This window comes from Calliphora vicina, chromosome 5, assembly GCF_958450345.1.
Source record: "Calliphora vicina chromosome 5, idCalVici1.1, whole genome shotgun sequence".
NCBI lineage: Eukaryota > Metazoa > Arthropoda > Insecta > Diptera > Calliphoridae > Calliphora > Calliphora vicina.
In genome coordinates this window covers 22,030,477-22,045,529 of record NC_088784.1, presented here as the reverse complement: position 1 = coordinate 22,045,529, position 15,053 = coordinate 22,030,477, and the positions used below count along the sequence as shown (strand labels likewise).

Genomic DNA, 15,053 nt, shown 5'->3' with positions numbered 1-15,053 from the left:
AGAAAATATTTGGTAATTCTAGAAAAACTACAGATATGTTCTTCAAAAAATAGATGAAAATCAAACAAGTAAGAGAGTAGAGTATCCAAAACCGAAACCGATTTGGGTTTTTTTAACTTTGCGGTTTTTTGACAACCCGGTTTTTTTAAGACGGTTAACCGGTTTTAATGAAATATAGAAAATATATTCAAACATATTTATGAAAAACTTTGATACCATTTCATCTTTTACGAATAAAATAATTGCATAAAGATAGAATACAAAAATGCAAAATTTCCGAAGATTTCCGAAGATTTAGTACACGATTCTTAACACAGCGACCACAAATAAAAATAAATTTAAGGAGACCTTTTCCATATTAAATAAAAATTTAATATAAACCGGTTAACCGGTTTTTTTGATGACAAAAACCGAAACCGTTTAACCGGTTTTTTTAAAAAGCAATAATCAAAACCGGTTTTTTCAAAAACACACTATTTCGGTTAAACCGGAAACCGGTTTTTAAAATTTGCCGGTTTTTTGGACACTATATAAGAGAGCTATATTCGGCTGTGCCGAATCTTATATACCCTTCAACAAATTATACTTCAAAATAAAAATTTTAAATATTTTTAGGTAAACAAAATTTATTTTTTTTCCAAAGTTGTTTTTTTCATTTTTTGGAAAATTTTTTTTTCGAAATGTTTTTTTTTATATTTAATTTTTTTTTTAAATTTAATTTTTTTTTAATATTTAGCGAAAAAATAACTTTTGGTGAAAAAAAATTCGGGTTAAAAAATATTTTTTCCGATTTTGACCTATTTCAAGTCCTTACTTACTATGGTCTTATATATGTCATTGCAAAGGTCTTATATCTCAGCCATTTGTGGGCCGATTTTCTCGATTTAAAATAGCAACCGAGCCGGAAGAATTCCGGAGATATTGATGTATGAATCGTGTATGTAAGTTATTTGAGGTCTTCAGAAAATTGATTTCAACAGACAGACATGGCTTAATCGACTCCGCTATCTATAAGGATCCAGAATATATACACTTTATAGGGTCGGAAAATTATATTGTGGTATTACAAACGGAATGACAAACTTATATATACCCTTCTCACGAAGGTGAAGGGTATAATGAGAAAATATTTGGCAATGCTAGAAAAAATACGAATACTTTAAAAAAAATAGATGGAAAACAAATAATTTAAGAGAAGTTGTTTGTTTCCGTTTATTGTGAACTTCTTATAAGCGAGTTTTTCTGTAAAAGAAATTGTTAATTTTTCTATTTCACCGAATTGATTTTAGCACCTTTATTCTTACTAGAAATAAAAGAGTGTTGCCATAACTAAGGTACATGTCTTCGCTACATGTTAGCAAAGACATAAACATATTTAGTTGTGGCAAAAAACAGTGTTCCCATATAAAATGTTTCGGTAGCGACTTAATGGTGCTAAAATTAGCTAAAAATTATCAAAGACATAAACATCTCTATACAACACCACGGAAGTATTTGTTTACATTTTATCCAAAATTTTAAAAATTAAAATTATCCAGATTTTCATGATTTACAAATACATATTGGGTGTATGACTTAAAAATGCGGGATTTTTAAAAATGTTTAGCTTTTATTTTGAAATATTTATACGATATACATAAATTGGCCAGAGAGCGTTCTGCATTGATCGAAACAAATATGTAGTAGTCGTATGGGTCACGGTCTGGACTATAAAGCGAGTGAGGCAAAACTACCCAACCACTTTATTTTAAATACTTAATAACAGGTATATCAACATGTGGCCGAGCATTGTCATGATGGAATATTACTGTTTCATGTCTGGCCACATATTCTGAGCGTTTATCGCCAAATGCTAGCTTCAAACGAATCAATTGATGGTCTGGCCAGATTCCAGCAACTCAAAATAGGAAGGACTCATTTGCTTCACATACGATCTCTTACGCTTCGGTTGATAGTATGTTTCGGTGGAAAAATTATTTTCTTTTATACTGTTCAAGCATCATTTCAAGATCTCTCGTCTTCAATTCTTATGGTACCCTATGTCCCTTCTTTTGGACGAATCCTGCTGCATTTAAACGTTTTGAAATTGCTTCTTTGGTTTACGTGGTAGTTCACTTCGTGCGAACAATCAAGTAGAGTCGAAGGGACCACGCTTCTTTAGTAGCTCCCAATGATTTTGCAAGCTCTTATTGAGTTCTACAACAATCTTCATGGAGTAATGCCTCCAATAATTCTCATCGTTGCTTTAATCATAATGGAAATATTTATGCTAGCTTAACACAAACTAAAGATGGCACAGACATTTCCATTATGCATTATCCCATTAAAACGAATCACAGTTTTCATCAAATTATGTAAAATTTTATTTATAAAAAAAACCGTTTAATACAAATAAACAAAAAATATGCCAAGACACAAATAATGAATATTATCTAGACTATTTATGATTACGGCCACGTTTACGTTGCGGTACATCTTCTTCTGAACTGCCAGTTTCCTGGATAACTTTGCTGCGTGATGTGCCACCTCGACGTGAGGAAGAGCTGGTAGTATTTGAAGACGAGGATTTTTTGCTTGATTTGGCAGTTTGAGGAGGACGCTCATCACTAGACGAATCACTAGAGGATTCACTTTGCGATGAGACTTGGGTTTTCTTTCCTCTTACTGTTTTCGATTTATTGGAGGATTTTTTGGGAGCTTCATCTTCAGAAAAGTCTGAATTATCTTCAGAAGATGACTTTTGTCTATTTCTACCACGACCACCTCTTCTATTTGAGGTTTTATTTAAAGTTTTTGATGATTTCGTTTTGGTTTTATTGGCCCTGTGATTATTATTGCCACTAGGAGCATTTTCTTTTTCATTTTCTTCATTGCTATTTTTCTCCTCATTGGGATCAAATACTTTTAAACACTCATTAATGCGGGTCTCCAATTCCTGTACAGCAGTCTTGAGTTCAGGTTTGGCCAGTTTCGAGGTGTTACTAATGATCAGTTTGAACGATTGATAAACCTCATCCACCTGCACTTTGTCCTTGTAATACTGTATATTATCGGTTAGTTTCTTAATGGTTTTCTCATTGTACGACAACAAACTCAGGCAGTAGGCAATATCACGCCATTGTCTTTCCTCTCTGGTGACGGGGAAACGTAGACACAATTTCTCCACCAAAGTCTCAACCTGACGATCTTTCTGTATCAAACCCAAAATGTAACGCATTATGATGTGATATTTCTCCTCTTCCAAATTCAAAGCGGTATCACTCAATTTCGAAATGATATCGGGTAAAACATTATACAAAATATTCGATTTATTGGCAATTTCCTTAAAGAATTGTTGGGTAATATTTTTAATCTCAGCATGAGGATCCACTATACACATGGCCAAATCGGCTATTTGTCCCTTGACACGTATCATTTCGTGCAAAATCAAATGCGACAACATTTTCACTGCCGTCAATCTCAGCTCGTTATCTTCCTCGTGCAGAGTCGAATAGAAATGTCCCGTCCAGGGTTCAATTATGTTGGGAAAACGAAAAGTTAAATCCGATAGACCTATGACAATATTACACTTGATTTTTATGTTTTTCGTGTGATTGAGTATGTTCATTAGGAAGGGCATGTTGGCCTCACAAAATCTAGTGGACACAGACATAAAACGTATTAGGGCCAGAGTGGCAGCTTGCTGCAGGGAGGCATCACGATATTTGGCCGGATATTTACAAATTTCCATGACGTAAGGGAAAATTTTGGCCAGTAAAGAATTTTCACCATATATTAGGACTTCTTCGCAGATGTGATTGATTAGTTCGGCGATATTATCCTCGGCCGTGGCACCAACAAGATCTTCGTCGGGCTGCAAGTATAGGAGAATGGAAAAATAAATATTTTTAGATGTTTTGAGGAGGAAGGCAAATTAGGATAACTACAAATTCTTGTTAATAACAAGTAAGAGAGTTATATTCGGCTGTGCCGAATCTTATATACCCTTCACCAAATTAGACTTCAACATAAAAATTTTAAATATTTTTAGGTAAATAAAATTTATTTTTTTTTTCAAAGTTGTCTTTTTCATTTTTTGGAAAAAAAATTTTCGGATTTTTTTTTTAATTTTTTAAATTAAAATTTTTTTTTTTTAAAATAAAACATTTTTTTTTTAATTTAAAATTTTTTTTTAATTTAAAATTTTTTTTTTAATTAAAAAATTTTTTTTTTTAATTTAAAAATTTTTTTTTTAATATTTAGCGAAAATAAACTTTTGGTGAAAAAAAAATTCGTGTCAAAAAATATTTTTTCCGATTTTGACCCATCGTAGGTCCAACTTTCTATGGTCTTGACAAAACAATGGAAACTTTTCCAAATATTTCATTAGTGGCCTAAAATCTGAAATAATTTTTTAAAAAATTTTAACATTTTTGTAGTATTTTATTTGTATACTTTTATTAACTTAAATTAACAAAAAAACAAAGGACATAATTAATTAAATTCTAAAAATGAGAAAACAAAATTAAAAGATTTCTTTATTACGGCATTGACAAAACAATGGAAACTTAGGTATTATTTTAACAAATATGGTCTAAACTTTGCAATAACTCAATATTTTGTTGGGTATCTCTTATTTTTTATAACTGCTACACATCGACGATGCATTGAACCAATTAAAGAGTCAATGGTCTCCTTTGAAATATTTTGTCATTCCCTTATAACCGCCTCCGATAAATCTTCCTTCCTGGTGTAATTTTGGGTCCTTATTTTACGATCTACAATTTCCCATAGATTTTCTAAGGTATTGAGATCTGGCGATTGGGCAGGCCACTTCAAAACACGTACCTCGTTGGATTGTAACCACTCGGTTACAACCCTAGAGGTGTGTTTCAAGTCGTTGTCGTGTTGGAATCTCCAAACTAGGGGCATATTTTCCTCAGCGTATGGATACATAACATCCTTTAATATGGTTCTGTATTATATACCTGTCATGGTATCTTTTATAATATGAATTGGGTCCATACCTTGCCCTGAAAAATATCCCCATACCATAATATTGCCACCGCCAAACTTTACAGTCTTATTTGTGTACTTTGGATCTAATCTTTTTCCCTTTGGTCGTCTTACAAATGTTCTCCCATCACTGCCTCTTAAATTGTATTTGGATTCGTCGGAAAAGAGGACAGTATTCCATTTCTGTATCGACCAAATTGTAGACGAGCACAACGGTTCTTTTTAGAAATGAGTGGTTTTTTCATAGGACGATAGCAACCAAGACCAGCCTCATTTGCCCTGCGACTAACTGTTCGAGTACTTATTTCTAATTTTAGACTATTAACAACCTCTTGAGGAGTTATTTTTGGGAATATCTTGAACTCTCTCGCTATTAAATTATCTTGTCTAGGAGTAGTCTTACGAGGTCTTCCACCTAAATCACGAAATATCTTTATAATTTTTGAAACTGCTGATTTATTTATTGAATATTTGTCACAGATACTTTTTTGTTTTAAACCAGCTTTAAAATCGTTAATTATTTTATTTTTTAAGTCTTCACAAATGTTAACTTTAGCCATTTTCGTTAACTTTGAAAAAAGCAATTATGCGAAAAACTTAGACAAAGAAATTGTGAAAAATTACCAGAATTTAAAAATAAAATAACTGTAAACAGGATGCTTTTTACATCGTTCTTTTAAATATTATTTTCGTTTTACACTTCTTTCTTGCAGAAATTTAAAAGTTTCCATTGTTTTGTCAGTAGCGAAATAGTGAATATTTTTAATTTTGTTCCCTAATTATGTTGTTTGTTTTTCAGTTAATTTATATAAATAAAACTATACAAGTAAAATACTAAAAAAAAAAAATTATTTTAAAAAATATTTTAAATTTTGGGCTACATATGGAATATTTGGAAAAGTTTCCATTGTTTTGTCAACCACTGTAGGTAAAAAATCGAGGATGTCCTGGTTTTTTTCCTTATATCTCAGTCATTGTGGAACGATATTCTCGATTTTAAAATTTTTTTTTTTCATTTTTTTTTTTAAGTTATCGAAAAAAAACTTTTGGTGAAAAAAAAAATTCGGGTTAAAAAATATTTTTTCGATTTTGGCCCATTGTAGGTCCAACTTTCTATGGTCTTATATATGTCGTTGCAAAGGTCTTTGAATTATCTATTATTAGATATCTATATTGTCTATATTCATGACTTAGTAATCCAGATATAGGACAAAATATGTAGGTCAAAAATCGAGGTTGTACTGGTTATTTCCTTATATCTCAGTCATTTGTGGACCGATTTTCTCAATTTTAAATACCAACCGAGCAGGAAGAATTCCGGAGACATTGATGTATGAATCGTGTATGTAACTTTATTCGAGGACTTCGGGTAGTTGATTTCAACATACAGACATTATTTTTTTCCAAAGTTGAATTTTTTTAAAAAAAAAACATTTTTTCGAATTGTTTTTTTAAATTTTTTTTTAAAATTTTATTTTTTTTTAATATTTAGCGAAAAAAAACTTGGTGAAAAAAAAATTCGGGTTAAAAAATATTTTTTCCGATTTTGACCCATTGTTGGTCCAACTTTCTATGTTCTTATATACATACATATGTACGTCATTGCAAAGGTCTTTGAATTATCTATTATTAGATATCCATATTGTCTATATAATCCAGTAATCCAGATATAGGTCATAATAGGTCAAAAATCGAGGTTGTACTGGTTTTTTCCTTATATCTCAGTCATTTGTGGACCGATTTGCTCGATTTTAAATACCAACCCAGTCGGAAGAATTCCGGACACATTGATGTATAAATTGTGTATATAAGTTATTTGGGGGCTTTGGGAAGTTGATTTCAACAGACAGATAGACGGACATGTCTTAATCGACTCACAAAGGTGAAGTGTATAAAAACGGCTTTAAAATATTAATTAACACTTTGTACATAATATCACTTACCTCTTGTTGTGGTTCCGCTGCTGCTCCCGACAGTCTTTTCAACGACTCCGTGGCCGACATATTCAAATTTCCCGTCTTACGTCTATTATGATTGAAGGCATTCAAGGCATTTTTCTTTTTCTTCTCCTCACACTCCGTCAACTCCTGGCGATATTTCATATTGTTGTACACATCTATATCCAAAAAGATCATCTCCTTCAATGTCATATAGCCAATAATGAAAATGAAACGCGTTAGCAAAAACACCGGCATACGCATTTGTGTTGTATTTGCCTCATTATCACTTGGCTGCTGTGTTGGCATTATGGTCTGGGAGTGTGCCTGGGTGGCTGCTTGTGTTTCGGGTATTTGTTGAGAGAATGGTGTCTCAAGGGCTTGAGCCTGCTGGGAGGCGGTTATTTCACATAATTTCACTGAGAAGGCTTTAAACTTTTTCATTAATTCAATCACAATGTTTTGTGAAATCACATCTGGTGTCTGACACAAGGTATAATAGAATTGCAATGTTTTCATGGCCAACTTATCGAAATCGGGCACACGGGGATGAAAAAAGAATTTCATAAACATATCGGTGACTTTAAGCACTATGGCCGAGTCGACCTCATAACGTTTGTAGTACTTAGAGCTTAAAGTTTGATCAATGGAGTTCAAGAGAAACTCTAAACAACTGGTGTAAATACGGGGATCGGTTTTGCCACGCGGACCTAAACCAATCGTTTCAATTATGGGTATATTAGCCGAGGCTATAGATGATTTGGCATTGGAGCACATAATGAGCAGCTGTAAAGCCAAGCGTGACTCATTCTCGGTGGTGCCCTCAAGTTTTAAAGTAAATCTTTCAAACAGTAACTGTATGATGAGACCATCAATGTCTTCATTGCTTACCCATTCTTTAACCAAACACTCCATGGCGGTGTAGTGGCCATACTCCAAGCCCTCCAGGAAACGTGAGAGATTTTGTACCACACGCAAGGCATGAGCTCTAAGAAAAAGATAAGAAAAATTTCATTTATTTGAAATAAAAGCTAAGGCTTAACTTGAAATTACCTGCCAGTTTGATCGGTGGTGAATAACACCTTTTTATAGGCATCTGAGACAGCATCACGTTTCTCTTTATCCGAAGACCACACCAAATACAGCATTTGTCTCATGCCATTCTCGGTGCCTTTAATGCCAAACATATAACCCGTGGTAAAGAGATCCACAGCCTCATAAACATCTGAATTGGTTTTGGATAATAACATTTCCTGTAATTTAGGCATGGCCCTGGAAACAACTTTCGAAAATTCTATAGAATCTTGTAAAAATTGTACAGTTTTTATTTGGGTGCCCAGTTCCTCATTCTATATAAAAAAATAACTAAAAAAATAACCAAGTTTTTAACACAATTTTTTTATAAAATAACTTACACTATCTTTACAACCATTAGCCAGGAATATATAGGATTTCAGCAAAGCCATATAGTAGGCACATTGTTCTTCATGCCTCAAAGACAGCCTGAGTTCTGAATTGCCTGCCACATGATCTGCTTTTCTAACCAAAACCACCGCTTCTTTGTAATTCTTTTCCAGCAGCATAGTAGAAATACGTTGCACTAAATCTTCATAATTCTCTTGTGTTTCTGGTGGTGCATTGTGTTCCCTTATGCTTTCCTCTACAAAGGGCAATATCTCTGGTATAACCAAACTCCATTTTTCTTCCAATTCCTCTGCCTTTTTACGTTCTTCTCCCAACAATTCCGTTAGTTTTTCCATTTTTTGCACTTCTTCCTCGTGTTTTTGATGTAATTCAGCCAAAGTCAACTTTGCTGAATAGGGATTTCTCTCCAGAAAAGCCTTAATCAATTGCACTGCATGTTTCCTAACCGAAGAGGTTTTATCATCCAGTCTTTCTACAGCCTCACACAATACTTTTATTTGAAATGTTAGTGGTACGGCCTGATCTTCTTTCATGTGATGCCAAATTTGCAAAACTTTAGCCCTAACATGAGCTGAAACATCATTAATATGCATTAGCAGATTCTCCAAGAATTCATTACGTGCCTCTTTCAATTCCTCCGACAATTCCTCGGACGTCAATTCGCCCACTATAGCATCACCCATAATTTGTAAAATACAATTGCGTAAAACATGCGACTCACAATTTAACAATTCATCACAAAGTGTCGAGAGATGGGGTATCATTAGTTTGGGTGCTATGGAAGCCAGTTCCATAAGAAAGTTAGAGAAATTACGTGATATAGCGGTGTCAGCTGAATCTAAAGTTAAACACTCGACAATTTCTTTAATTAACACCGAAAATATACTTGTTATGCCGTATTCCTCGTGCAGCACATTAATGCCATTGGCTATGGAAACGCCAGCATGTTCGGTGGTGCGTAAAATTTGTAATATGCGCACGGGAAAATTCATGGCATGTTGATAACGTTTGATGGCAGTGCCGAAAATTTGAAAAATGGTTTCCACAATGTGGCGATTATCGGGACGTACGTGCAGCAACTCCAAGGTACGATAACAAATGTCACATAATAAACTGGAATGGAAGTTTAATTAGATAATTCAGAAAATGTTAAAAAGTTAAAAACTAAATTTAGTGTCCGATTCTGAGCCTGTTTAAGTTTCGTAGAAAGGTTTTGGGGATGATTGTTTTTGTAATAATATAAAGATACACTCTATGAAATTTACTCCTACAAAGTTATACAAATTAACTTTTCTTCTCCACATTAAACCATGTACTCACTTTACAAAATTTTCCTCCGCCATCGGTGGACTCCACAGTTTTTCCAATGGAAATTGCATCACATTGTATAATTGAACAAGAAACTTGCCCCTCTTTGTCTCCCAGTCCGGATACTGTTCCACAGTATCAGCATGTTTACCGCGTCTCTTTTGTTGATTGGTCTGTTGTTGCTGCTGCAGGCGAGCAATATTGGCATCAATCTTACGCACCACATTAACAATTAGAAATAAACACATTTTGGTTAAATTCAAGTAGCCATTACGTTCTTGTTGCGTAGGAGGCTCGCTAACCGCCAAAAAGGGTGCCAACCGGTTGCCCAGCTTATCGACGGTCATGTACAGTAAATCAAAGCTACGCATTAAATTGGTCATGGCCACCGAATCAGTGTTTTTATTTTCAATCACCGCATAATAGGTATCGAAATGATCGAACAAATAAAAAGGATCCCCCTGGTGCAGCATTTGCTTGCAGGCTTTAATTAAAACAATGAATTATTAATTAATTTGATGGGCATTCAATTAAAGTAAATAATTTCCCCTTTACCTCTTAGTTTGTCGGGTATTTCACCCGGGCTGTATAAATGCTTCACATAGTAGGTGTCTCTGCTGGAATTCAGTAAATCACCATTTGTTAATGGCAATATAAATTGAAAATCCATTATATTTTGTTAATTTTATTCGATTTGTTAATAATTTTTGTGCACAAATTCCTCTAGTATTGTTAATTTCAACGGATAATTGTTTTGTTTGACAATTTCAAGAATGACGCCAAATTGCCTACAGAGTTGCATAAAAGGTAGTATTTTGTCAACAATGAGCAGTGTTGCTAATTTTTTTGGTAATAAAAAACCGCTAGAAGCTAAATTAATTTGTTTGTTCTTTATTTTTAGCGATTTTGGAATTTAAACCTTAAGATTATTTTATTATTCAATGATTATGAGCAGTATTAGTCAATTTATTATTACTCTGGATATTTTAGGATGGAAATTGATCATCGAAATTATATTAATGGGCGCTTTTATGATTCGCATAAAATTGTTTTCTTTTATGCCGACATGTGTTATTGCGAAAGGGTTTAAAATCTGCGGTATGTAAAACACCTATAACTCGGGAATAATAATGTAAATGTGGCCGTATAATACGTCAAATGAAAGCCTGAAGTCTTGTAAAATTATTATAAGAAAATGTATACATTAAATATAGCATATTTTAATTAAACAAACCATTTTCCAAAACTTTTCGGAATTAAAACTCAAAACTTTAAATTTCTACTCTAATGGATTTAAAAAATTTTAAGATTTATATCTAATGTTAAATGTATTTTAAAAACCTATCCAATGACATATATATTTTTTTTTTTTTTATTTTTTTATTATTATTTATTTTCAACAACCTAGCCTATTGGCCATAATCGGTTATAAAATCGGTTACAAATCGGATAAAAAACAACAAAAATACAATATAGCCAATATTCGAACTTTGAAGGCCTTTTTCTCAGGAAATATGGACTAGCGACAAAAACAAAATATATCGTAATGTTCAAAATAAAGATGTACCTCTAGTTTAGTAACAAAATCAGTATGAATTAAACGGGGAAGTGTAAAATAGGGGAGTAAAAGAGTGCTTGTATATATGAAAATTAATGAAAATATTAAGTGTCCTACTTATATGACCATTTACTGTTCGTTTTGCGAGTTTTATTTTCTCCTCTAACAAAAACCGCTAAATTCGAGAAGAAATCGTTAGATCAACAACACTGATTTCAAAAAAGAAGAAGTTGCATTTGTTTTGAAAGCACGTTTTAGTAAAAGGAAAATTCATTTATTCATAAATATTTGAAAATTAAGCAAATTTTATATTAAATTTCACTTTAAAAAACATGTCTTCGGAAGTAGCCAACAATGATGGACAGGCGGTCTATAAAAGAAACAAGAAAAAGAAGAAAAACTCCAGATTTCTACGCAATGCCAAAGGTTTTGCCAAGCAGGGCATTTTTGGACGTGGTACCCACATTGATGATGATCAATATAATTATTTTATAAATATATTGGATACCATGAAAACCGGCTTTGAGGATGTGGAAGAGAAAGGTAAGTTCAATGAAGATTTCTAAGACAAAATCTAACTTTTCGTGTCTTTTAGTGAATATGGCCACCAATGTGTTTGAACAAACGAAAGGCCAGGAGGTGCATTTGGCTTCCAATCAAATTGTTTGTAAAGCTTTGGAATCTTTGGTGGGTTTTGTTGATGCCGAACAGTTGGAATCATACTTTGAGGTGTTTGCCGATAGTTTTCGACCAATTTGTTCAGATCGTTTTGCCTCGCATGTCTTGCAGAAAATGGTTGAAATAGCTTTTCTAAGATCTCTGAGTAAAGATCAATTGAAAAAGGATGACAATGAAACAAAGGAAACAAAAGAAACAAAAGACAGCAAAGAAAAAGATGATAATGAGGATGAACAACCTGCCGCCAAAAAACCCAAACTAAATAAAGATGTTTTGAGCGAAGAAAACTATAATTTAGATACTGAGTTTACGCCAGAGCATAAAACCAATTGTGGTAAGTTTGTGTTAAGAGTGGGCAAATTTATGTTGAACAATTTGGAAGATTTTGTGTGGGATTCTTGTGCCAGCCATATTATGCGTACTTGTATACTGTGTCTCTCGGGTATACATGTGGCCAAGGTGGCGTTTGAAAAAGGAGGTGCCAGTTTGGCTAAAAATCGCAAAATCTATGAAGTGTCCAGTGAATGGCAAGAAGTGGCCAAAGAGTTTGCCCAGCGTTTAGAAATGTGGCCTCAGTTCAGTGATTTCCCCTATCAGGAACACTCCTCAGCTTTGATGGGTGTTTTGTGCATTGCCTTAAAAGTGATTGATAAGAAAATGTTAAAAAATTTGGGTAAAAAGATTTTAATGGAAGCTCTACTCAAAGTCGATGTAGATGAGGATGAAAAATTGAAAAAGATTGAAATCTTAGATGATGAGGAAGAAAACAGAGAAAAAGCTAAAGAGGATGAAGAAAATGCAACAAAAGAGGAAGAGGTCGCCGCTAAAAATGTACCCAAATTATCCAAAGTTTTTGAGTATCAATCTTCTATAATATTATTGGAAACTTTATTAACAGTAGCTGGTCCCAAACTATTAACACAACTATATGCCATGTTATTTAGCAATAAATTGGCGGTATTGGCCCAACAACCTTTAACGAATTTTGCTGTGCAAAAACTTTTAATCAATATCAAAGAAAAAGAAGATTTTGAAAATATATTTCAAGAACTGCAAGATCATATAGAAGAGTTATTGAAAATTGGTCATACTGGTGTGATAACCTCGCTCTCCTCTGCCTGTTTAAGACTACAAACCAAGCAGGCTCAACTGATAGTGGCCTTGCAAACAGCTCTGCATATAAGCGGTGACAAAGAACGTTTAAAATCCTTCTTCCTGTGCCTGTTAAAACTAAAACCTTTTGAAATTCTACAACAAGATAAAAGCAATTTTGTGCACTTGCACGGCTCTTTATTAATACAAGATATTCTACGCTTCAATAAACCTATTTTCATGGTCAATTGCATTTTGGAAACTTCACCCGACCACTTGGTAACCGTTTTCAATACCCCCAATGGTTCACATATCTGTGATGCTTTTCTACAAAGTAAATTTATTGGTGAAAAATCACGCGATAAATTGTTTAAGCACTTGGAAGGTTTCTATGTGGACTTGGCCATAACGAAATTTGGCTCTCGTGTGGTGGAGTCTTGTTTTGCCGCAGCTCACGAAACACAAAAACCCAAAATTGTCAAAGAATTAGCGGACAAATCGAATAAATTAAAGGGTTCACCGTTTGGTAAATTGATAAATCACAAGTTACGTGTGGATACGTATCGTTTGTCGGCGGAACAATGGAAGGCCAGTTTACAGCAGAAAGAGTCAAAGGCTCAGCAATTATTTAAGGATATAATTAATTGATATGTTGGATGTTAATAGAAAGAGTGAGAAATAAATAGAGTTTTATTTATACATGTGTAAATTTTTTGTTTGTTATTGAAGGGATTCGAAGGAGCCTAATGAAATGGTAAGTAGGAAGAAATTTTTAAATAAATATTTAAATCATTGGTAGGCGTTCATATTGTTGAGATTACGAACATTTTCGTGAATTTACACGTACACAACCCGAAAGTAAACAAAACACACAGCAAGAGCGTAAAAAATACAAATAACTCATTTGGTTTCAAACAATAGAGCGTAAAAATACAAATATTTCATTCTGTTTCTTGATGTTGTTGCGGATTTTTTATTTTTAACCCATACATGCACACAAACTACAATTTCTCTTTTTGCGCTTCCCTGATTTAAATAGAAATCGTTCTTATAACATGTTTGCTTGTTTATTATTCTACCACGCCCACTATTTGTGAAATAGTTATCTTGCTCAATCTTTATGCAATCTTTGAATATGTTCACATGCCTTTTATAAGATGCCACGCCCACTTCTAAATCTGTTATCGCTCGCATATATAACCAATTCCAGATATTAACATTGCTCTAGCTTCCTAAGAAGTTGGACAACTCTACTACATGATTAATACATCAATATATCCGCTATAGATTGCGGTTCGGTTGCTATTTAAAATCGAGAAAATTTGCCCATAAATGTCTGAGATATAAGGAAATATCCAGGACAACCTCGATTTTTTTTACCTATTTTTGACCTACATATATCTGGATTACTAAGTCATTAATATCTACTGATAGATATTTCAAATACCTTTGCAACGACATATATAAGACCATAGTTGGACCTACAATGGGTCAAATTCGGAAAAAATATTTTTTAATCCGAATTTTTTTTTTCACCAAAAGTTTTTTTTTGCTGAATATTAAAAAAAAATTAAAATATCAAAAAAAAAAATTTTAAAAAATTAAAAAAACAATTCGAAATTTTTTTTTCCAAAAAATAAATAAAATATTTAAAATTTTTATTTTGAATTATAATTTGGTGAAGGTTATATAAGATTCGGCACAGCCGAATATAGAGCTCTCTAACTTGTTTTCTTTACCATGATTGATGATAAGTTATTTTGTTTGAGAAAATCATTCACTTGATGATACGTTATTTTGAAAATCGGTCCACAAATGGCTGAGATATAAGTAAAAAACCAGGACAAACTCGATTTTTGGCCTAATTTTGACCTATATCTGGATTACTAAGCCATTAATATAGACAATATGGATATCTAATGATAGATATTTCAAAGACCTTTGCAACGACGTATAAACCCATAGTAAGTTGGACCTACAATGAAAAAAATTAAAATTTAAAAAAAAAATTTTAAATTTAAAAAAAAATTTTAAAATTTAAAGAAAAACAATTCGAAAAT

At 33.0% G+C, this 15,053-nt stretch overlaps 2 protein-coding genes across 2 annotated transcripts; one reads left to right on the top strand and one right to left on the bottom strand.

Moving 5' to 3' along the window:
- Nucleotides 1–2,339: 2,339 nt before the first annotated feature.
- Nucleotides 2,340–10,411, bottom strand: Cap-D2 (CAP-D2 condensin subunit). The gene is made up of 6 exons (XM_065511106.1): nt 10,221–10,411; nt 9,678–10,149; nt 8,348–9,470; nt 7,986–8,281; nt 6,939–7,920; nt 2,340–3,853 (listed from the first exon to the last, which is right to left on the bottom strand). Exons 1-6 carry the CDS (start codon nt 10,333–10,335, stop codon nt 2,438–2,440), a joined length of 4,404 nt encoding a protein of 1,467 aa, XP_065367178.1. The 5' UTR covers nt 10,336–10,411; the 3' UTR covers nt 2,340–2,437.
- A 1,027-nt stretch (nt 10,412–11,438) lies between these two features.
- On the top strand, nt 11,439–13,692 carry LOC135961688 (nucleolar protein 9). The gene is made up of 2 exons (XM_065513225.1): nt 11,439–11,766; nt 11,819–13,692. The coding sequence occupies exons 1-2, from the start codon at nt 11,556–11,558 to the stop codon at nt 13,639–13,641; spliced, it is 2,034 nt and encodes a 677-aa protein (XP_065369297.1). The 5' UTR covers nt 11,439–11,555; the 3' UTR covers nt 13,642–13,692.
- Nucleotides 13,693–15,053: the final 1,361 nt, after the last annotated feature.